Source organism: Phasianus colchicus, chromosome 9, assembly GCF_987193195.1.
Source record: "Phasianus colchicus chromosome 9, bPhaCol1.hap1.1, whole genome shotgun sequence".
Classification (NCBI taxonomy): domain Eukaryota; kingdom Metazoa; phylum Chordata; class Aves; order Galliformes; family Phasianidae; genus Phasianus; species Phasianus colchicus.
This window is the reverse complement of record NC_143444.1, coordinates 26653164-26677591: the sequence shown is the minus strand read 5'-3', so window position 1 is coordinate 26677591 and position 24428 is coordinate 26653164. Positions and strand designations below refer to the sequence as shown.

The following is a 24428-nucleotide window of genomic DNA, read 5'->3' as shown; positions in this document are numbered from 1 at the left end:
TAATAAAATTGAGGAGGGTGATGGGAAGACCAGATTAAGAGAAAAGATAATACATAATTTCTTCAGATGTCTTCAGATATAAATAGTTGGATAAAAGCATATTATTTAGTGAAGATTTTGAAGATGTTTTTAAAATAAATTGCTTCAAAGCATCTAGCTCAACCCAAAGATCAGAACACTTAGAAAACAGTTTAATCCAAGTATACGTAGGCAGAATGTTTGTTCTGACTGAATACTGATTTGAGTATGGGCAGTTTTTAAGACAAATTGTGATAGGATTGTGTATGTACTTACATGTGCATGCAAGCAGTTTGAAGAAGACATTAATGAAAACAATAGATCACTGCAAGGTATGGAAAGAAAGAAGACAGAAGGTCTAGCACATCCACTGAAATATGTGAAATCTGGGGCTTGTTCTGAATGTAGTTACTAAGAAACTTAACTCCAACAGAAAAGCATCTTATTGAATTCTGATCATTTTAGAATCCAGAATTTGGGAATATGTCTTTTCAAGTGCATTATAATTTACTGGTTATATTTGAAAGCAGATGTCGAGAAAGGAATCTGAAGTGAGAGCTGAAGTACTTTAATGCGTAAGATGCTGCTTAGATATTTGGGCACTTGTATTTGAGTAATCAACAGAAAATTGGCACTTTAGGTCTCTTGATTTCAAGACTTTAGTCTGTCAGCTTACTTGACTGACTTAAGCCTGGGTAGTATATGTATTACAAAGCAGTGTGTTCTGGATGTGTGTCTTGGTGTATGTTTTTTTTTTATACAGTACCATTTGGGATTTGTATGTTAAGTGTCCCTGTACACTTAAATTAGTATCCACAAGCATGCATGTATGCAGAGGCTGAAGCAATTTTCACTCATCCTTCCCCCATCTTCTTATAGTAAATAGTATAGTATTGGAAAAATTGCTGAAGTAAGAAATGTGGCTGTAACTCCTATCTTTACCCTAGTAAGAACTTCAGACCTACAATTTAGAATGTCCCAGCTATTAACTCTGAGCTTGACCTAGCTAAAGTTCTCCAGCTATGTAAAGAGGAATGAAGTTGATGGAGTCAGACTATGAGTACAGTGGTGAGCACAGAACCCCATGCTAGGAGGAGATCTGCACCCCAGGGGATACTTCTATTGCATAGGCAAAGAAGTATCAACCAACTGTGGTCCTTCACTGATACCAGTGTTCCTGCTTTTGGAGTGTCTTGCAGATGCGTATGCATGTCTATTTTGGATGATAAAAGTGATTCATAAATTTAAAATGTGCTGTAGTTCTTGAATTATGTAACTCTGAAAGTATATATAACCAAAAACAGAACTGTCTTTATCTTGGTATTGTGGGTTTTGTTTTCCTCTCTACCACTCCCCCTCCCTTCCCTTCAGTGGGTTGTATCACCTGCAGACAAAATTAAGTATGATGAGATCTTTGTGAAAACTGACAAGGACATGGATGGATTTGTGTCAGGTGTGGAAGCCAGAGAACTATTCTTGAAGACAGGACTGCCTTCTGCTCTGCTTGCACATATCTGGTAGGGATTATCTTCCCATGACAGCTGTTTAGGCAATGGTATGGTTCTTGATCTTTCCTAGCTCTTTTCATGAAAAGTGCTATATTGACATTTATAGAAAATGAGAGCTATTTTCATATACAATAGCAAGACCTCTGTATTAGCAGTGGTAACTTAATTTGCTTCTACTTTTGGATAGAAATAGGGGGAAAATTGGTTAATGCCATGAGCTATTTCCTAGCTAGAGGAAATAAAGAGACTGAAGAAATGGCTACAAACAAATACAGCATTTAGCTAAATGCCTCCATATAAAGCACCATAATGTTGCTGTGTATTTGAACACTGATACTGTCCATTTGAGAATTATCTGTATGAAATTCTTAGCATTCGAGACCCAGGGCTCATCTAATTCTGTGAATCGTTTGTCTTTCATTATAGCCTGTATATTATAGCCTGTAGTGACACCTACTGTGTGGTGGTATTTTTTCTAAATTTTTCTCCACTGTAAGCTAGTGCATGGCACTCTGGTAGAAAAAACATTGTTTTTTTTCAAAGTATGGTTAATATAATTTAGGAAATCTAGGAAAATGATATAAACTGGTGTTGCCTATGGAATGTTCTTCAGTTTAGCAGGTAAATTCAGCTGCAGATATTCAGATGTTGCAATTTGTATGCCTAGTTCTGCCTTATACCAGATTAGTAATTATTCTAACAGAGCATTGGAACTTTGCACAGGAGGAGGAAGTGGTTGTGTATGTTTCTGTATTTATTACCATGGTTTATTGTGTTTTGATTTTTTTTTTTTAATAGAAGAGAGATACAGTATCTGTTTTCACAGTTCTAAGTGAAATAAAGTATTACATGTAGAGTTATACTTGTGGAAATGAAGATTTGGTTTATTTCATGTGCATCTCTGTGCAGGGCTCTGTGTGACACAAAGGACTGTGGGAAGCTTTCCAAGGAACAGTTTGCTTTGGCTTTCTACTTAATTAATCAGAAATTAACAAAGGGCATTGATCCACCTCAAGCTCTGACTCCAGAGATGATTCCACCTTCAGACAGGAGTGTCACATTACAGAAGGTAAGGATGGGTTTGCATGCTTGGTATAAATTTCAAAGGCTGCATAGGAGACATTTCAAGTACTGACAAACCTTAAGGTTATTGTAATATCAGGAAGAAAACGAATATTAATTACAAAGAAGTGATGAAACACTGCTCCATTCATGTTTTGAAATGAAGCTGTCATTTATTACACTTGCCAACCAAGCAGAGAGATCTTATGTTGAGAAAGCATTATTTTCTATTTTAAAAGAATAATCTTTTTCCTGTCTAAAGAAATCTTAGTTCACAAGTTCTATGTTTTTGTCCTAGTGTGCTTTTCGATTATCTTCTACATTTTCTTTTTTTCAGTAACTCTCAGAATAATGTGAACTAAATAGTTTATGTATTTAAAGTTCAAAAAGTAAATGTCCACCATTTTATTCTTCACAGATAGTTTAAATGTCTTGATAGCCTGTTAATTGCCATCTGTCTTAATCCAGCAGTAGACTAAACCTCAACAGTTCAAGTTATGTTTATCAAAATGGCAGAAGTCATGGCAAATTCTTACTTGTTTTACGCATCGTAGAGTCTTATGTTGGTTACCTTTTCTTGGTTGTGCAAAGCATTGACCTGATTCTATACTTTCTTGAACAGAATGAAAAATCAGCAACTGAAAAACTAGAAACTCAAAATTTGGCACTACTTTTGAGTTTCTGTAACTGGAATCTTATTTCTTTTTTACATTCTATTTTTAAAAAGTAATTGCTTTATTTGCAACCCTACTAATCTTTTTTGTATGTTTGCTTTCCTTTCTATGTCTCTTTTCTAGTTTGGACTGTTTTTTCCATTCTGCACCACTCTGCTTTTCATCCTTATTATTCTGTCAGTTTGTTAACTCTGCTTTCTCAAGGTTAGAGAATCTTTGCTTTTCTAATATTTACTGTCTGTTGGTTTGATAATGAGCATCCTTCTAAGACTCTTAAGTAACCACTGAAATAGTGCAGCACTTTTCTGAAGCATCACAACTTGTTGCAATCTCAAATTATTACTGGTTTCCAGTGTTGTTCATCTGGAAGAATCTCAAGGTGCTTTGCAAATCTGAACTAACACAGTGTACGTGATCCACTCTTGTGCAGAAAATGGTTTCTGGGATAGACCTCTGGCTGTTACATGTTGGCTATGTGTACTGCTTAAGTTCACAAAAGAAAGTGCTTTGTGTTATCCTGTTCAAATTGTTGGGGAAGTGGTGGCAGTTGTAACCCAGTCTAACAGATGACAGTATCCATTAGGACTGATATCCATGTTATTACTAATTATGTTTCAGAAAATGTAGTGGTCAGGACACTTTAGATGAAATCAACATTGTTTACTGCTATTCTGTGTACGTTGTCTTCACAGAACTCTTAAAGACATCAGTTGAATTTTGCAGTGATTTTGCATTGCTAACATAAAAGATAAGAGTAAGAATATTATAAAAGAAGTTAAGAGAGATCTTTTAGTTAGCTGTCTAAATCCTTACCCAGAACTCATTTTACTAGATGAGCTAAAGGCTTAGCTCATTTTGAGATTTTCCAAAAAAGATGCTGTCTTCTTAGTGGATATGGAAGAACTTCATTGCTCAAGAACTGAACAGAAAGATAAGTAAGAGTGGTGGGCAGAAATAGGCCTTTTTCTGTATTTCTTGAAGTGATGTGGCTTAATTAATAAAAACAGGTAGGCTTCCTCTCCTGGTTTACCAGTATAAGGGTAGTAGCAAAAATATCAGTAACCATAATGGTAATCCATTGTATTTCTGAAGTACAGAAAGTTAACTTGCAGTCCTTCTTGGTAGGTATTTGGAAATCACATGCATGTATATTGCTGTTTTCTAATGTTTGGTGTCCTTGCAGAATTTCATTACCACAATAGTATAACTACTTATTTCTATTCTGAGGTTTGAATGCAGATCTCATAAATGGGAAAGAGCAGTAGTAGTTTAGTATTTGTTGCTATGTTCCTTTACCTAAAGCTGTTTGTAGTTACAAAACCAGCTCTTGCATGACTGGCTGTAAAACTTACACTTTCATTCAAGTTCCTTTATGGAATTGTGACTGAAATTAACTTTTATTAATATTTTCAGTATAAAAGGTTGAGGTGTTGCTTGCATGTGTGCTGTTGTGTGTTAAGTGGCAGCAAATAATTCCAACTTCTGTCTCTTCTGAACTTGTACAATAAAGCTAAAAATGGCATTTCTGGACTGTGTCCCTCCCTAGAGTTCTCCTGAAGAACTGAAAATATGATGGTACTACATTTTTGTTCAAATTTGATGCTAGAGTTACCATTAGAAAACAAAGTCCAGAAAGAATTTGTACTTGTGGCTCGTGCCACCATACTTTCCTTCCTTCTTTCTAGGAGAAGGAAGGATTTCCTCATTAGAACACTGTGAGCAACTCGGTAAAACTCCAGTGTAATTCTTGAGAATAGGATTGAACTTCGTAACTATTTGGCCAGTTTGAGAAACCAGCTTAAGAATAACTGTATGGTTTTTTATTCTCAATTTGTGTCATTTGTTCCAATGAAAATATATATGAATAATCTGTAATTGTGCTGAATAATCTCTGCCGCTCTGCTCAGATTTCCTGGTTAGGTCTTTGGTTGACTAAAGATTTCTTACTTTTTTCCCCAGTTATACACATGAATAAATAAGTAGTTAGTAGCATCTTGATTTACCTTCAGAGAAAGATAAATCTTTTTCTGCAGAATTTAAAGACTTGAATTTGTGCTATTTTTGAGATATCACCAGCTGAATGTTATGTTGCCCTCTGAACTTCTGTTTTTTGTCCCAGATAACTTTATTTAAAGCTTGAAGGAATATATGTGTTCTAGAATGTAGTTACTATGTGTATGGCTTCCTAAATGTGTGTGTGTTCTATTCAGGCATAATAAAACATTTGTTAATTTGTGTGTTTAAAACTTGTTCCCTAGTCATTTATGTAAATTCATAAACATATGCATAATTTGAGTTATAGTAGTTTTCTCATTAGGAAGTTGTTAAGGAAGAACTCACGGGCATTAATTACCTGTAATTATGTATTATCAGAGTTTCAGTCAGTACTCTGGGATTTGTGTTAACCCAGCTAGATACAGCTTAAAGCATTGCAAACAAAGCGTTTTTACTTTGCATCAGGGGGTTCACCAAGGTGAAGAAATACATATATCAGCAGTAAATAAACCAAACCAGTTTTAAATGAGAGATAGGAAACCAGCTAAACATTAACCAGAAAATAAATTTAATTTTAGAACTAGACTCCTACTGTATGATTAGGTGTGCTTTTGTGGAAGGCATGCCTTCAAGAATTTACAGGAGATAAACTTGTTCTGTATTACCAGATTCATATGGTATATTCTGTCAATATAGCAGCTGGGCTGGTTTTTTTGCTTTTTTTTTTTTTTTTAACAATAAAAATTGAAAAGTAATGCTACAAACAGTTGTTACGTTTGTGTTTCACTTCTAAAGTGAAGGTAGATGTCAGACTGCATAAACTTTTTCTTTCTTTCAGAATGTTCAAGGACTGAATTCTGTAGCAGATTTTTCTGCAATTAAAGAGCTTGATACATTGAACAATGAAATAGTAGACCTGCAGAGGTAGGTGAAGAAGGAATGTTTGGTTGTTTTACTTCTTGCTTTTTTTTTCCTTAAAAATAAACCAAAAAAACAATGCATAAGAGGAAATCAGAAGGTAATGTAGTCTGTTACCAATGGTAAGCAAATTGATAAATTTATTCTAATGATGTTTAACTCTTCTATTCTTTGTTGACTCAGAAGACTGCGTTTAGTAACAGCAAGACTTGAAAATTCTGTCCAGGGTCACTTCTGCACATATTTCAGAGAGCTGCATCTCCTCGCATCCTAGGGTCCAAATACTCTCTTTTGTTCATCTTTATTGTCAGATGAGAATACAGGAGATTGTACAAAGGTTGTGGGAGCCAGGGCACAAATTAGTGTAAGATGCCTTTGATGTGTAGAGCAAATCCTTCCTAGTGTAGGCTGGGAACTGAGACAAGATGGCTCAGAAGGATATAGGGAAGGGAGTCAGAAGGTGGCAGTTTACGTAAGGACTTACATAAATCAGCTAGAATTTTTATGGTGGTAAAGATAGACATACTTGCCTTCTGTTTGGTGAAATTCACTTTTCCTCTGTAAGAATTATTTAAATTAGAGCTAGACAGATGCTTGGTTTCCAAAAATTATTTCTAGGCTAATTATTTCTAGGCTAAGATGATTTCAAGTCACTGAGAAAATCAGGTTCATACATACTGTATAATCTTTGTCATACTCTCAAGACATAGCAGATATTCTTCTTTAGTGACTTCTGCTACTATTGTAAACATACTGTATGTTCATTCTGTCAAAAACAGTCAGTTAAGGAGTTCTGCCATGATGAGAAAGTGTGTCTTATCCATGTCACTTGTAGGAATGTTTTTATTTGGAAATGTGTCAAAGCACAGCCCATCTCCTAAATAGATAAATGTTTTTGCACTTGAACTGCTTGTTACTTTCTTTGCTTCCTCACTTGTCCCTGCCATGGCTTCCTCTGTTCTTTCTTAACTTGTATTGATAGCAGTTTTGGACTTAGGCATTTACTAACCTAAAATTTCATTTGCAACTATGTGTATTTGTTATTAGAAGGAAATAAATTATTCACAAGTGTGAATTTTTACATAAAGGTGGATTTTTTTTTTGTTTGTTTTTTACCAAGTGTACTTGCAGCCTAACATTCACACCATTTTGTTGTGTTCTGCTCTTTCTTTCTCCCTCTGATATATGAAGGAACTCCATGGCCTTTGGAAGTCACTGCTTCCGCTTCTTCTTCTGTGCCAAATTATTTATTTGGGTTATATCTGATCAGTGGGGCTATAATATTGCTATAGGGGCAATTACTAGCACGTTTTTAATTTAAAAAAGTGGAAAGTTACTTTGTTATTTACAGGCCCAGAATAGAATTGTGTTGCTAATAAATTAATTTTGATTACTTAGCAATTGTTTAGCTGCTGTAAAAGAGTCATTTTGGTAGTGGAAATGTTACTCTCCTGTATCTCACCTAAAGTACAGGTGGCAGTAGGAGGCAGCAGATCGGTCTTTGTGATGTTTAGGAAATTTCTCATCTCTTGGGAAGTCTGCATTTCAGGTATAACTGGTTAAATATATTTTCAGTCTTTATAGTTACCATATTAAAATGTCATCCAAACAATTTTATTCATTATTAACAAGACAAATTGTTTAATGATTAAACCCAGTATGTACTAATTCTAATCCATGAGTTGTGTTTTATCAATGAGAGCTGCATTTCTGGAAGCCTTTAGTAGAAATTGAATCTGTTTTTGAAATACACATTCAAAATAAACAAAGAAAACAACCAGAGGAACTCCCTCAAATAATGAAGAGAATGACTGCGTTGTGAAAATGCTGTTTGTTGAAAGACAGAGTAAAGAATGCAGAAGTGATGTGTTTGTGTGGGAAAGCATCTGGTAACCAAGAGCTTTTTAATCTAATTTGATGAAAACTTAAGATGAGAAAATGGAGATTGAGGATCAGATGAGAAATAAAAAGCACAATGCCTATTAGTAAGGTTAATTCCCCTCTAGTAGGACAAATGACTTGCCTAGGGATGTTATGGAATCTGCATCATTTTGAGCCTGACAGCAGTACTGCTTTTTTCAGAAGACCTGTAAATTCTATTTCCGTTGCACTGTATTTTTGGAAAGTTATTTCTGCTTTTTTTATTTCATCAGCCTAGTGGGAGGTTAAACCAGATGTTCTTAATACTCTCTTTTTGAGCCATAGAGCCTTTTTCTTGACCCAGCAAACCCTGCTTGCTTTCTGTGCATTAAAGCTAACTGTGGCCCACAAATGAGTGGGATTTCTTCAGACTTTATCAATACGACATTGCTTTGTAAGTGTGAATAGTTGAGCTTAACTTTGGTGCTGACCTTTGTGAGTGTTGGAGAGCAGTGGCTGCATTTTCCTGAACATAAGTCAAGCTAGGAGAATTTTAGAGCAGGTAAGTTAGTCTCTCAAAAGTAAGGAAATAACAAAATGCTGTTTTTTTCCAGGGACAACCTTTCATTGCTATGTACTTACATCAAATCTTTGTTTAAAAGTCCAGAAATGTAGAACTTGTTAGCAAATCAACAGTAAGAACTGTAAGCCAGCTGCTTTCTTCTAATCTCTGGTTTGGAAGTAGTTGAGTTGTTACAGCTGAAAACTGGGGGACTGAAGAGGAGGAAAAACTGAGCAAACTTTAGGTGTTTTTTTTCTAGCAGTGCCAAAATTAAGCACTACTACACTAGGAATTCCCACAGTTGCACATGTATGTGGAAATAAGAAATGTTTGGTAACTGAGTTTAAATGATGCTACTAAGTCTGTGAGCAGCTATCAGTCACTTTTTGTGGAAAAGAACTGATTTATTATTTTTCATTTTTAACTAGTGTTGTTCTGATTGTTAGCTCTCGAAGTAAGGCCAGGGTTGTTTCAGAGATGGCTTAAATGGCTCTACTGACATGGGTCTACTCAGCTGTCAGCTATTGCAGATGTTCCCCATGTGCTGGTTCCCATTCTTGAATAATACTCCATTCACAAATTGCAAAGCTGCTGGATTTACTGATATTATTTGTTTTGTATATCATGAAGTGTGTGCGTTGGGTTGTTCTTTTGTTGTTTATTTGTTTTCAATGATTATTTTTAATTTTTTTTTAACAAAAAGGCCTTCTGAGCTGGCTGCTGTTAAGTTACCTAGGGAAATCATATTGCTTACCTAATGGAGTGTGAGTCGGTTTCAAATGTTAACTTACTGTTGAGACCACAGGTTTTTTTTGTGTTTCCATACAGTTATGGGACTGTATGATTCAAGAAGTCTGTCGTATCCAGTAATACAGTTTGGTTATACTCCTGGTATACAGGGTGTACCAGATAGTCTGTAAAAGAAATGGAGGCATTCAGAAGAATTAGTAAATTAAGTAGGTCTGTGTTACCTTTACTTGAAACAAAGATGCTTTACTCAGGGTGGGGAGCAGGGAGGGTAGATGCATTGTTCAACCTATATACACTTAGCTTGTTTTCCTTTGTCTGAGACTACTGCCTAAGCCTTTCTTGTTCGGCCTGACAATAATTCTTTCACTTGATGTTTTTTCCATTCATTGTTTGTGTTGTGATCTGACCAGTGTAAGCTGGCTGTGGGTGGGTATTGTGTCCTGTTGCTTGCTTAGTGTAGTCCAGATTGCAAGATTTTGGTACCCGACTTGTTGAAATAGAGGGCAAGTGAATTTATTTTCTGATGGTCTCTTCAGGCCTATCAGTGACAGGAATTAGGAAAGCTATATATAAAGGCATATGTACCTGCTTGCATTTTATTTCCTGCTCAGTTTTCGTACCCAAGCTGGAAAATAACAAAACAACTTTTTGTTGATCTAGTCAATTATATTGTCATTTATCTTCAATTAGGAATAATATGCCTGAATGCTTGTGTTTGATAAGTATCTGAGGGCTTGATGGTATTTTTCAACTTGCCTTCTGTTTAGATCTGTGCGCTTTGAGAACTGCTTTGAGATTGAGACTGTTTATTTATGGAAAGTTATAAAAGGCAGAAGTCAACAGGACTTGTTTCAACTCTGTCTTGTGATGCTTTAAATATCTAAATTCAACTATGCAACAAATGCAGGTTTATTGAGCTAGAGAAATGTACTAGGTTTGAAGGAAGCAGATCTGTGTAAAATTTTCATGATTTTTTTTTTTTCTGATGAATGGGGACTGGGAAGTTTTTTGAAATATGAAGGTTCACACCTAAGAAAATAGCTAGGCTTGTTCTTCAGGGTCCTTCTTTCCACATTTTTCTATTTTCCTCCATGCAGACCTCTCCTTAAAGCATGGTCAGTAACTTAATTGGATGCTGAGATAAACAGTAACTGAACATGATATACAGTGATAGTTTTTCTGAATGAATATTTGTAAGACGTGATATCTGTTTTTTTTCCGTCTTCCACTGTATATGGCTTAGCAGTAACTAAGCATTGCTTAGCCTGAATAAAGTCAACTTTCTCAGAGGAGATTCCCCTTTTTGCTTTGGGGATGGTAGTGGTTGATTTCTTATTCGAGAAGAGTAAATAAGAAGATTAATAGTTTCAGATTGATTGCCCATTCTGCTGCTATTAATATAGGATGTTAGCTTAATTTTAATACATACTAGTAATAACATTTGATAGCTTTTCTAAACGAATTACCTTAGGGAAATGTCAGAATTGGAAAATGATAATACACTCATTTTCAATGTACGTAGTCATTTTAATAGTGGAGTCTTTATAAACATAAATATTTGTATACAAAAGCTATTGTTAAAATTGCAATGCCTACCCTTCTGCTTTTCTACATCTGGTAAAGGAGAAAAGATAGCTTACACTGTCTAGGGGTAAATTCTTTTTTTATACGAACACTTCTGGGTTGTGTGGCTTTTTCCTTTCTTAAGGCTATTGTTATCTTTGGCTGCCAAGAATTTACTGATGGTAATTCCCCTGTCATCAGTAGTCACTTGTAAGCTTGCATAAATGTCTGTAGGGACAGACTTGATATGACACAGCAAATAACTGTATATGGAGTCTGTTAAGCACATGCTGATTACAGCAGGCTAACTTTTCTTCTTGTGACTGATCTTACCAACAAATATATCTAAAATATGATAGTTAAGGTTAATAATCTGCTAGGGTGGCCTCCTGAAAATGCTTTTAGCTGCTGTTAGCATAGGAATTACTGTATTTGCAGGGGTTAACAGATGGAATCTGATGCAATCCCTCCCACTTTTCCCAGCAGTTTTCATTAGACAAGCGCTCCATAGCAACAGTGAGATCACTGAAGACAGTATTTCATTGATTTTTCCCTCCCGCCCCCTTCCTTTTTTAAGCCATTCTTATCACTAAAGTCCAGTTGGGTGAAAGGCATCTTTTTTTTTTTTTTTAATGCAGAAGGCTTATGTGGGATTCTGTCTTGTAAATTATTTGGAAAGCAGAAATCCCTTAGATCTTTTGTGTTTAATGTTTCACTATGTATTTAAAGAGAGATACAGGGTTAGGAGGCTGGATAACTGTACCTGCTGTAGCTGATGTTCTTAAGTATTCTTGCATTGTTTGCTGGTCTTCTAGGGAAAAGAATAATGTAGAACAAGACCTGAAGGAGAAAGAAGATACCATCAAACAGAGGACGAGTGAGGTCCAGGTAAATAAGACGCAGAATTATTGCTCAGATATCTGATATTGCACCATGTGATGCTTTAATAGCAATGAGATTACTGAATCTTTAGATTGCATCTATTGAGTGGTGGCTAAGGAAAAGAATGTATGTTGAAATATATTTGGTATACCAGTGTGGATTAGTAGGGTTCTGCATCTTTATAGAAATGTGTGAGATTCTAGGATATGTAATCTGCATGGAGTTTTAAATGAAAAATATTCAAAATAACAGATTCTCTTTTAAGCAGGGCTATCTGATATCTACTAAAAACTGACATAAAAGACATTATTGTGCCACGAATTAGTAAACTTAATGAGGCTGAATTAAAAGGACTTTTCTATGAGGCTGCTTCTTAAAAGTCTCAGTAATTAACCAGCTTTGGAAGAATATTGCCTAAAAAAGTGAATTCTGAAGACGTATTTGAACTTACTGTAATTTGAATAGAAAATTTTAATTTTGCAAGTGCCTTATGAATTAAAAATTACATAGTCAGCATCAGTGTTTAGGGTGTTAACATATAAGCTCTGAATTAAATACTGCAAAGCATATTTAAGTTAAATTGTAAGGTGCAGAAGCAGTTGGAATTGCAACATTAAGAAAAAAAACTTCAGTGTTATATCTGATCATTTACATTTATTTCTGCCTTTGTTTCAGGAATTTTTATTAGTTCAAATACTCCCTACTTGATTAAGAGTAAATGGTATAAATTTCTGCGTTTTACTTTGTTTTGGGCGCTGGAAGGTTGGGAAAGAAAAGCCAGTGTTGCAAGCATTGTGACTCTTGTGCTCAGTTATTTAATATCCTTAAAGCCTAGATGATAATTAATAGTCTGACCTTTCAGATAATCAGATGCTGGCCTGTTGGTCACAACGGCAGCCAGATTCAGCAGCTGCTGGAATGTGTACAGAAGTTGACCATTCCTCAATTCTGTCTGTGCATGCAGGCATCGTTCTTCTCTTCACCATGAAAAGGGCCTTTTCACACTGTTAAAAATTCTCACTGATATTTCTGTTTGGGCACACATGGTGATTTTGTTAGTGATTTGTTCTGAAACTTGTCTGTTCATATGAAGATTGAGTTCTCTGCTGCCTTTGTACAAGAGGTGGCTGAAGCTAAATGAAACACCTGCCATTAGTATTATGAGGCCTAAAATGTTCAGTCTTAGTATGATCTTATGTTTATTTTATAGTCTTTGATAGTCAGCAGCATCACAGAATCAATGGAATCATTGTATCCAGAGCAGTTGTGTTTGAAACAACTGTCTTAAATCTTTAACCTCTTAGTGAGCACATAAGCTATTTGTATCCTGCTGAATATAAGGAGTTCTCAGTCTGTGAAGAAGGAACAGTCTGTTACTGACATGTCGGAAAAATGTCAAAAGCCATCAGGATCAAATAGGACATGACTCCAGCATTCATTTGAGCTGTTTTTTGTTTTTTTTTCCTGATGTTCTTATGGTGATATTTCTAAAGATGGTATGCACAAACTGTGTTGTAATTTGCCACTTTTGATCGAGCTAATCTAGTGGCAGCACACAAAAGGGTTCATGATACCAGGATTATATTCACTAACATAAATTATAATCTCACAAAGGCTTGTGATGGATTGAACAAATCTGTATGAGGGAAGAAATAGAACAGCTATTTTCCCTTATGAAATAATGCATATGCTGTACAAAGAGAGTCTGAGAGGCAGAGACAGAAAAAGAGTTGTAGAGAAAACATAACAAACTGATATATTTTAATGTTTATTAAAGTGTTATCTCTCAGCAATGATTAAAGACTATTTTTCATAAGAGGTAACAGGCAGAATAGTAAAAATTGAGAAACTAAAGCATTTGTTTTTATTTATTCTGTGATGGAGTTTTCATTTTCTTATGAATAACAGAGATAAGAAACGTGGATACAAGATGTTCTTCTTGGCAGAAGACAACTCAGTTTTACAGAGTTAATGTATCACTAAAACATTAATTTCTGACCACACAAGTATCATCAGTGAGGCACTACCTCAAGTTAGGGGCTTTTTTCCACATTCCCAAGGCTCAGATCCTCCGTCAAGCACTTTGTATATGTGTATGGTTTCTTAGTGTGTCTGCAAAGACTCTGAAATAAACGGTGATTCTCCTGGCTTACCCAACGATGATTGGGAAAGAATACCTAGAATAAAATTCCCTAGAATTCTTCTGACATGAAGTCAAAAGGTCTGTTTCCAGTTTTAAGTGGAATATTGAAACTTTGTGAAGAGACTTTTTTTGAACAAATGCTTGGAACTCCTGGGGAAAATAAAAAGGCACAACTTATGTTCACATCTATGGAAGAAGAAAATCTATTTTGGAGATATCAGGTACAGTCAGGTCTCCTCAGCGCTTCCCTACTGCTGTGGCTAGAACAGACATTGGGACTCAAGAAGCACTAGCAAGATTGAAAGTCATCTATATTTAGCTTGTGTGTGTGTGTATGACTGAAAGAACTGTTACTTCTATTCCTCAACCTGGTTGCATACCATGAGTCAGATGGTATTTGTGTGCAAAGTCGTGAAAAAACTGAACAGATCAGCACACTTTCCAGTTGTCCAAGTCACTAGTTGCTGTCAGAGCTTTTTGCATGTATTGACTTACTGATTACTTCTGATTTATGGAAAATAAGTCATCTATTCTGGCTGCTGTAGGTTAGTCATAAAATTTAAGCCGTTAATCCTGAGGTTGATAAATGGATTTTGATTTTTTTAATAAAAGAATCTCTGATATTTCTTAGGTAGTCTTTTGACTGTCTTGAGGTTTCCTGTTCTGCTGAGCAACGTTTGTTTCCATCCCTTCTTGTCCTGGTGAACTAGAGGTGTTAACAGATATGGATTAACCTTCTCCCCCTTTTTAAAAAAGATAACTTAAAAAAATCACCTAAAAATGACAACAGAATCTTACCTTAAAACAGCACGGGAATGCATGATCTCATCAGAATGTCAGCTTTTTTTCTTACTGTCCTAAATTTTCTTTCATCTGTTTCTTTCTTTACTGTTGTATATGATTCTTTGTTCAATTACTTTTTTTTTTTTTTAGAAAGACTGCAATCTTCTTCTCTCATCTAATACTTCTGTAATGATCCTTTTTTGATCTCTCTGTATTACTTCTTCCTCTTGACTTTGACAGTTCCTGCTAAATTCTTGTCTTGATTTTTTTCCACTGTTATCTCTGCAGTTTGAAGTATAACCATTGTTTTTGCTCAGAAATGAACTAATTATCATATGATACTACTTTCTGTATCTTATATTTTATTTACAGCTGTTCCCTATAACAAAGCATGCCATGTTTTCATATATGGAACATGCATTTCTTATCAGGAAAAAAAAAGAGTTGGGGTAATTTCAGCAAAAATTGGAGGTGGGGAAAATCTTAAAGGTGCATTTGGGTTAATAAGGCACTGATTTTGTTCTTCACCTTGCTTCACCTTTGTATTTTTGGGTGAGTGTTTCTGAGGGGAAAGGAACAGAATAAAGAATTTCTGTTACTAAGGAACTCAATAAAACATATTGCTAAAATACAGAAGAGAGAATGTAGCAGCCAAAGCAAGGATGACTTCTGGATTCAGAAGGGAAGCCTACCTCCCACTGATTAAATAGTTCTGATCTCTGTTTGGCAGTATGAGCTTCAATATTTCAATAAGGCTTTTTTTTAATGAAAAAAAAGAAAAAGCAAATAACCTAATTGTTGTTTTCTTTGAATTAAAACTTGAGAACCCTTACTTGTGTGATGCACAGTACATGTTAGCCTTTGAAAGATAACATATTAATATTCTGAAATCTGACTGATCATTACCACAATTTATACCAGGAAATTTAATGGTCAGAGGGAGCAGTGAACAAAGGCAAAGCAAATCTTTTATTACAGGATCTACAAGATGAAGTAAAACGGGAGAGCAGCAATCTGCAGAAGCTGCAAGCTCAGAAACAGGAAGCTCAGGAAATCCTTAACGATCTTGATGAGCAGAAGGCCAAGTTGGAAGAGCAACTTAATGACATCAGGCAGAAATGTGCAGAGGAGGCCCACTTGGTAAGGTCTAATGGCTTCAGCCCTTAAGAAGAAATGCTGCATTTTGAATAATGCATGCTTGCAGTGTGTTGTGGTGGCTGGGAAAGGGGAAAAAAATTTAAGATCAAACAGCCTGAGTTGCAGGATTTTGTGACCAACAGAGAATAGGAGGCATCACTTATTTCACTGACCTCTTTATGTTTCAGTGTGCCAACAAATGCAGTAAGATATGCTTGCACACGTGTAAAGTTGTGTACAAACAAATGACACAAATGCGTAACACAATGTGAATGTCACTAGAAACACTAATTACCAGGACTGATTTCTTGGGATTAAAAAAAAAGAAAAAAAAAAGTTACAGATTTTTTTTTCTAATGTAAAATTTCAGTTTTTTTTTTTTTTTCTCCCATATCTTTAATATTAGCAATATCTGTATTGGTCAGGAAAACAGCTTGATCTCATTGGGACAAATAGCAGATTAATCTTCTGTTGGAGTATGATCTGAAGTCTCTGCAATAGCTGCTCATAAATTTTCTGGTCATAAATCTTTAGTCTTTGCTGGATATATTTGGAGATGTGGGGGTATTTTTGGTGTGTTGTTGTTTGTTGTTGTTGTTTTCCTAATTTGACTTTGGAATCCTTGTTTATGCTTTAGATTGCCATGCTGAAAGCTGAAATAACAAGCCAGGAGTCAAAGATTTCAGCATATGAAGATGAACTGACCAAAGCTCAAGAGGAGCTGAGTCGTCTGCAGCAAGAAACTGCAGAGCTTGAGCATTGCATAGAGTCTGGGAAAGCACAGCTGGGACCTCTTCAGCAACATCTGCAAGATTCACAACAGGAAATCAATTCGGTAAGGCGTTGTGAAAGGGGAAGGGAAAAAAGAGGAAAAACAATAATTTTTTTTTAAAAAGCAAAACAAAAAAAAAAAAAAAAACAAACCAAACCAAAACAAAAAAAGCTGTTTTAGCTGAGAGGCTTTGGTGTGATTTTTCATGAGGGGAAAATGTTTTTTGTCTTTTCACAGTTTCTATGCGTTCCGTTGCTTGCATAGAAGATGTGTATAGTAGTTAAAATTCTTATGAACTGACTCGCGTTGCTCTAAGTATTTATTTCTGTTTTTCCAAGTATTGTTAATAAGAGGGAATTCATTACAATTGATAAATAATTTGCTTTAATGTAATGAATGACTAATGAATAATGCCTCTTTAAAATCCTGATGTCCAATAGTTAGCCAAGTTTTCTTCCTCAGCCACAACCTGAGCCATGATCTCACTGTTCTTAAATTGATGTGACATTGATATAGAATTTCTTAAAACATTTATTTAGTGTATTCTTGAAGGAAGAAGGTGAATGTAAGAGTATTGGGACTGGGTACAGAGAAGCAGAGAGATTGCTGCATTGTTTTTTAAGAACAGAACTATACTTTATAGGTCCAGTCAACAATTTGTTACTTAGTGAAGAGTTAGCTTGCATACCTTTTTGTCATTTCTTGCGTTTATTGGTGAAATAATCATGTGGCTGTAATTATCTACTTAGAAAATCCAAAATATATTTTCCTAGACTTCAAAAGTTGTGTGGAGGAAGATAATTTGTAATTTTTTTCTTGGACTTCTGATTAAGTCGCCTTTTACGTTTGTGGAGCTTAAGGCAATTACAACTGAGTAATGTAAAAGGGAATAAACAAAACAAAAACAAAAATCAAAAACCCACACACAAACAAAGCCAAAGGCTTTGCAAGTCTTATGTGCTTGAGTGGCAATGAAACAAGTCTTTGATACTGCCAGTGATCACCAGTGATATAGCCTGCTTCCTTGGCACAGAAGGTTCTCAGGTCTTCTACCATATCTCTTCTGGCTCGGATTTGTACTTTTCTGTGAAATTTTATAGTTTATTATACTTGATTTTGGAGTATAAGAATTACCCTCCATCTCACAGTTAAGAAGGGAGAGTTGTATTCGAGTTTCCATGTGCTACTCTACTGATACATGTCCATTATTTCTGTTTACAGGTGCAGACAAAACTTCTTGAGCTGAAAGAACTGGAAAGCAACCAATTTAGTTGGCACTCTCAGCCACAGACTGTACTTGTTAACGGAACAGCGGATCATTCTAGTCTTAGCAACAGCAGCAGTGAAACTGCGAACCTTAATGAGAATGCTGAAAGGGAAAGCATAGCTGAAGATGAACAAATAAACAATGTATCCCCAGTGAGTAAAATGTTTTGCCTCCCTGATCATGATGCAATGCAGCTGTGAAGTTGGAATAAATTAAGAATGTATTAAGATTGATTGTATTTTGTTTTAAAACATTTTCAAAGTGAACTTTCAGGATGTTATTCTGAGGGAGTATTCCAGAGATCTGGAAGTTGATAAGCAGAAGAAGAGGCAACAGGATTCTTTTTGTGCATTTGTTTCCAAAGCTTAATGTCATAAATTGAAGGGTAAAATTAATGTTAAAGAAGAGCAGCTGTTTCCAATCGGTGCAACAGAAATAGAATGAGGAATAGTACAAAAATCTAAAAGCTGTCTTGCTTTTTAAATGCCTGGTTTTGTGTCTCAATTTATCAAACATTTCAATGTTTTCTAAGTATGAACCTCTTGAGGTATCCTTTAGTATATTCTTACAACAGTTTGATACTTAAAATGGAGTAAGTAGTATAGTGTTCTGTTTACTTACACTGAATTGCTTTTATCCTTACATAGACAAGAAATAGTCCTGAAACAGCTGCTGCAGAAGAAGACAAAGAGACTCCATCTGCAGCTGTTACGAGAAAAGTGAGTTTGTTCAAATTTAAGGGAGGAATTGAATGTAAATAAAAATAAATAAGGCATGATGTCATAAATGCTTTCATCTTATATAGCAGGTTGATTTTTTACTGTTGCTCCCTGTGAATTCTGATGAATTCAAACTTATTTCAGCTTTAAGAAGTTAATAAATGGTAACAGTATGAGATAAGTGTCTCAAACTTCTTGCCTTTATTTGCTTCTTTCATGTTTTTCAGGAGGATCCATTTGATGCTGAATCTCATCCGTTGCCTGATATAGTTTCTGAAACAAGCTTAGAGTTCTTCCAGTCTGACCCTTTTGTTGGCAGTAAGTACACTCTTCTCTCTAAGTGCAGATTTGCAGAAATGTGTTTTGTATGAACACAGATTAAACTTCCAGTCTTTATGGAATAAATGTGAAAGTACTTGAGTGACAAGAGCCAATAGCATTACATCCAGGGTGTGTCTCTTACCTGTGTTTTTTTGTTCTGAGTGCCTCTTTCTTCTTTTTTTTTTTTTCTGGAGGTCTCATTTTGGTATTAAAGGTGTGGGCATACTTGCGATATATGTGGTGTCACTGATCTAATTTGCAGCACAAAGCCACAAACAGATCATCTGAGGGTTCAGTGAGCTGTGGTGTAGGGAGCACATGGGTGGCTGAAAGTGAATGGCTGTGGCCTACTTATGGCATGTTAGGCACTCAAAAAAAGATAATGTGGAACTGTACCATCTGTTCATTTTGTGGAAGTGCTATGCTTTATTTTAAGAACTTGCCACTTAAGAATTCTGTTGCTCCATTTTTTTTCTAATGTTGGGAGGAGTGATCTGTCTGGATAGAGACACTTGGAGTATGGGAAGAGTTAATTTGGGTTAACTGTTGAAACAGATGTATGCAGCTAAATTTATTTTGCATCACTTGGCTTCTAAAAGATTGCCAATGCAGATTTAAGCTTTAGTTCATTTTTTTCACTTAAAAATATTTAAAAACCTCAATGATTTTATGTACATATTGTTTCTTTTTTTGTTTATGTTGGAGTAGTCCTGCTTATGGGGTATAACAGCCTTCCTTTCAGAGGAGAAAGATATGTCGATCAATCAACCTTCTGGATTTTGTGTGCTCAGTTTGTTTAGAGGTAGATATCTAGAGCTGTAAGACTCTGTGAAATGAGGGAGTATACTGGTGCATATACTTGCATCCAGTGTAGAAATGAACACTTGATGGCTGCTATTCCTCATGTCTGTGAGGATTATTAAAAGTGGAACTAAGTTTTCATCAGTAATTAGCCTGTATTACTGTGGTGTAAATACTGCACAATGTGCATCTTTACTGAGAGCAGCCAACAGAGATGCATTTTTCAGATGGCTGTTGTTGTTTGCTTCATGCTGGTAATAAATTATGTGATGAATATTTGCTTTGTGTTATCAGCTCTTGTTCCACTGAAAATAATGAAACTGTTCCTCTGAGTGAGGGAAATTCTAGCTTTAGAAACTTATTTGTATCAAAGAGACTTCAACTCAGAACACAAGCTTTATGATTTAAAATCTACAAGTCTCTTTTTCCTTTAAACAGGTGATCCCTTCAAAGATGACCCTTTTGGGAAAATTGGTGAGCAACTTTGTAACTTCTAATCTTTCTTCTTTTCTTTTTCTTTCTTTTTTCTTTTTTTTTTTTTTTTGAAAATGCTTCCTAATAGAACAGTACATGGGGGGAAAAGTATCACCACTTACAGTGTGAAAAAGATGGTAATGACTTTAAAAGTCACTGTAGGATGGATATATAGCAGTAGCAGCTGCCCACTTGTGTTAAACCTTTTCAGAGAAGCCTGTTCCCTAGGAATTTTCCTCTTGCTTTTGAAAGTATTCTTAGTGGAGATTTAAATATATGGAGGTGGTAAACGGAAGGCCCCAAACTCAAAAGATGTTTTGTTTGCAGAGAAGTTGGACTGTACTTTTAAAGGCTCTTAATTCAGCAACTTTCTGTAGCACAAATATTGAAAAAGATGGGAAGATCTGTTGAGACTGGCTGTTTAAGCAGTGCCATTGCATTACTTGCTCAGTCCTGAACAGTGTTACCAGTGGCAAAAAGAAAATGGGCAGTAGGAAGCTACAGCAAAACAGCATGGTGCACCCAGTGTCAAATAAGGAAACATCAGTTATGTTTGGGGAGTGAAGGAGAAGAAAGTATGAGAGTTCTGAAAAACATTAGTTTTCACAGAAATGCTTCTTTGTAAGGGGGCTGAGTTAAAGAATGTCTTTACATGGTTCTGCTGAACTAGTGGCACAATAGTTTTTGTTGTGTGCAGAAAATGTTGGTATGTCTAATGTTTGAACCATGGAATTCAGATTATTCACAGATCAAGGATTTTTGAAGCATCAAATCTGTCGTAAATGTGTCACCTTCCTGCAGAATGAAAGAAGCAATATAACGTTTCATTTTGAAGATGCTAAGTTAAATAAAGCAAGTAGAATTCTTAATGAGATGTTTGGTTTTTTTTTTAGATCCCTTTGGTGGTGATCCCTTCAAAGGCTCAGATCCTTTTGCAGCTGACTGTTTTTTCAAACAGTCCTCCACTGATCCTTTTGTGACTGCAAGCACTGATCCATTTAGTGCAGCAAGCAACAGTAATAACACCACAGTAAGCTGATAGTGTATTTTTTACTGCTGTATATAATTTGGACAAAATTAACCATCTGGTGCATTTGGATCTACCTTAAAATGCGGAAATTCAGAAATCATTTAGATAAAATGTATTTCTTACTACATGGCTCTCATGTCTCTTTCTGTTGCATTCTAGAAATAGTCATACAGAAAATAGAAATAAAAACATTTTTAAAATATTTCAGTGTGCAGCTCCACAAATCAGAATGTTTTGGGACTAATGAGTTAAGCTCTATTAATAGCTGGTGGAACTTAATCTTTGTTTTCTTTCAAGTTTATTAATCTCATCAGGTTCTGTTGAAACACTTCACTTTTTTTCCCTCCAAAGCTCATAGGATCAATAAGTATGTTTTATCTTATTTAAAGTCTGATGTGATAGCAAATTTTTCTAAAAACCCAAGCTGTTTTACAGATGTGGTGTTTGTTTTTCATAGTCTTTTTAAATTTGTCACTGAAACCTAGTCATAATGTGGAAATTGTTACTGAATGGCATATTCTTTCAAATATATCTAGGCCTAACTTCTAGCTGTTCATATTATAACTGAGCAGTTAATGATCAATCACCAGCTTACAATAAGATGGACATGAAGCCTTGTAGGATGTAACTTTAATGAAAATAAGGTAATATTGAGGCTGATAGACACTTATTCTGAGAAGCTGAAATTGTGTTAAGTTTGTCATAGTCTTTCTGCAATATCCTCTCTTCAATGGTGCAAATTCATACCTCAGTTCTAGTTTTGTGTGTGTATAAAATCTGCATTTATGTATTAAAAATACAAGTGGACTATTAATGCACATAGGAAGCAAGTTAAGTGGCTGTGGAGTGTGCCAGATGTGAACCTGCAAAAATGAGATAGTGAGGAATTACTCCACCTTACAGGGGTGTTCTTTTCCTTCTGTATGATACACGTGTTATGCAGATGCTGAGGTCATATTACCAGACCTCCAGCCTTAAAAATTGGTTTTCTATAATCTTCAGTACTTTGCACACTATCCTTCAAATCACAATATTCTAATACTTCCAATTCGTTGACTGACAGTAAGAGAAGTGTGGAGGCGTGGGATGCACAGTCTGTAGCAGCTGATCCTTGTGTGATCTGCATTTCTAAAGTTATGCATTTGTCAGAAATGCTTTACTGCACCTTTGTTATCAGTGCAGCAATATCTTCACAAAGAATGTCTTTTATTTTTTTTTAATTTTGATGCCTGGTATAAAGATGCTAGACCAACATTATCTTAAACCTTCTGAACTTAAATTGTGATTGTATTCTTAGAATGTGAATTCATCAAGCTGAAAAACAAATTTCCCACTAAAGTAATTCTTTTATTTTAGACAGAGATACCGAAGAAAAATGATCCTTTTGCTCCTGGTGGAACAACTGTTACTACGTCAGATGATTTAGGTAAAAAGAGACTGTGCACATGAAACTTTTTCTTGTTTTTATTCCTAGTCTTGACTGAATTTGTAATGGGAGCATTTGAAGGATTTTTCCAAATTAACATTTGACATTAGGAACAATTTTGTAGAGAGTGTTTTTATTTAACATAAACAAAGAAGTCATTATCCTTAGCATGCATCACCAAAAACTGATTTTGCAAAAATGTTCCTCTTCACCTAAAACTGGTGATCTAAGTGTTTGGGCTAATTGAGTGGTTTCTACTACTTCCCATTAGGGTTGCTTTTAGGACATTTCATGTTGCTTTCAAAGTAAAATACAAGATAGTTATGTACTATGTAAGAGAATCTAAGATAGAATAACTGTTTGATCAAGGTTTCTGTTTGTATTGCTGTGTCCCTCTTATCTGAGGGTAAAGATGTTTTTGGGAGGAGTCTAGTCCACTCTACTGCCAAGTTGCACCAGGAAGCACATGAATCCAAGGCATGAATCTTTGTGATATTTTGCAGTAAGCAGTAAAAAAAAACCAAAAAACAAAACTCAAAACACTGTTTTTAGAGGCAGAAGAAGGGATTATTGGTAAACATAGTATGCTTCTTACTTTGCAACAGAACAGCAGTTTTTACATGCTTTGTGGCATACAAGAGTTGAAGATTACTATTGCTATTACAGGTTGAGTTCATACAAGGTTTGAAGACACTTTATGTGAGCTTACTGTTGGAAGGGAGCTCATTTGTATTCATAGTCATCATATATTTGTAGCTGTACACACAAAAAATACCTGATTGTACACAGATATATCAAGAGAACCTTTTCAGGAGAATTATTATTGTTAATCAGTTGTTAATATTTAGGTTTTTTGTAAAAACTCCTTAAATAATGAGAGTGCCCACCTAATTATGTATTTCACATGGAAGTAGTCTATGCTTCAATATATGTAACAGCTGCTTTGTTGCAGGATCTTTCAGTGTTTCATATTTCATTTGCTTGATTTTTGTGTATTTAGCTACAGACCCCTTTGCCTCTCTGTTTGGAAATGAGTCCTTTGGAAGTGGCTTTGCTGACTTCAGCACGCTGTCAAAGGTAATGTGAAATTAGTATCACTCATAGAAAATGCATGAAACTCTGCAGTGACTTACTGTGTTCTTATTTGTTACAGTTTTTTTATCATTAGTTTTGCCAATAATAAAAATTTACAATGATTAACTTTCTTGACATAGAGGTTTTTTACAGTAAATTGTCTTAGAATTCCACAGTGAAGAACACAAAGTAAGCTTTGTATTTTCTCTGTATTTCAAATGGCTTTGAATGTATATAGCTGCACTCAACTTCTCATTGCTGTACACACACTAACCGTTCCTGATTTTTCTATAATTTTCATCAATGTTTGCTTTTATTCTTCCTGGATTATGAGTTTTAAAAACAAACTTTCATTTCTAAAGATGGAAAGTATTGGTGCAATTGCACTGAAAGTGTGTATGTTGCTGTTTTCTTTCTTTTTCAAAGGCCAACAATGAGGATCCCTTTGGCTCTTCCACATCAGGCTCTGTCAAAAATGTGGTCATAACTAAAAACTCATTTGAAGAGCCACCAGCCAAAAATGAGGACGTTCCTCCTGCATTGCCCCCTAAAACTGGAACTCCCACAAGGCCCTGTCCGCCACCTCCTGGTAAGAGCTGATGTGAGATGCTTATTAGCTTCTGTAACATTGGTGGTAGGGCAATAATTATAATGGGATGGTGAAGTATGCTGGATTAACAGTGAATGAG

At 35.4% G+C, this 24428-nt stretch overlaps 1 protein-coding gene across 7 annotated transcripts in view; it reads left to right on the top strand.

Moving 5' to 3' along the window:
* The window catches only part of EPS15 (epidermal growth factor receptor pathway substrate 15), a 43537-nt gene that overhangs the window by 11613 nt on the left and 7496 nt on the right, over positions 1-24428 (top strand). For all 7 annotated transcript variants that reach the window (XM_090146653.1, XM_031602293.2, XM_090146652.1 and 4 more), the window contains exons 10-23: positions 1390-1535; positions 2436-2595; positions 6096-6181; positions 11726-11798; positions 15697-15858; positions 16493-16690; positions 17849-18046; positions 18542-18613; positions 18841-18931; positions 20174-20209; positions 21103-21239; positions 22596-22665; positions 23666-23742; positions 24166-24328. In XM_090146653.1, the coding sequence (XP_090002779.1) occupies positions 1390-1535; positions 2436-2595; positions 6096-6181; positions 11726-11798; positions 15697-15858; positions 16493-16690; positions 17849-18046; positions 18542-18613; positions 18841-18931; positions 20174-20209; positions 21103-21239; positions 22596-22665; positions 23666-23742; positions 24166-24328 (1669 nt within the window). The remainder of the gene's footprint in view (positions 1-1389; positions 1536-2435; positions 2596-6095; positions 6182-11725; positions 11799-15696; positions 15859-16492; positions 16691-17848; positions 18047-18541; positions 18614-18840; positions 18932-20173; positions 20210-21102; positions 21240-22595; positions 22666-23665; positions 23743-24165; positions 24329-24428) is intronic.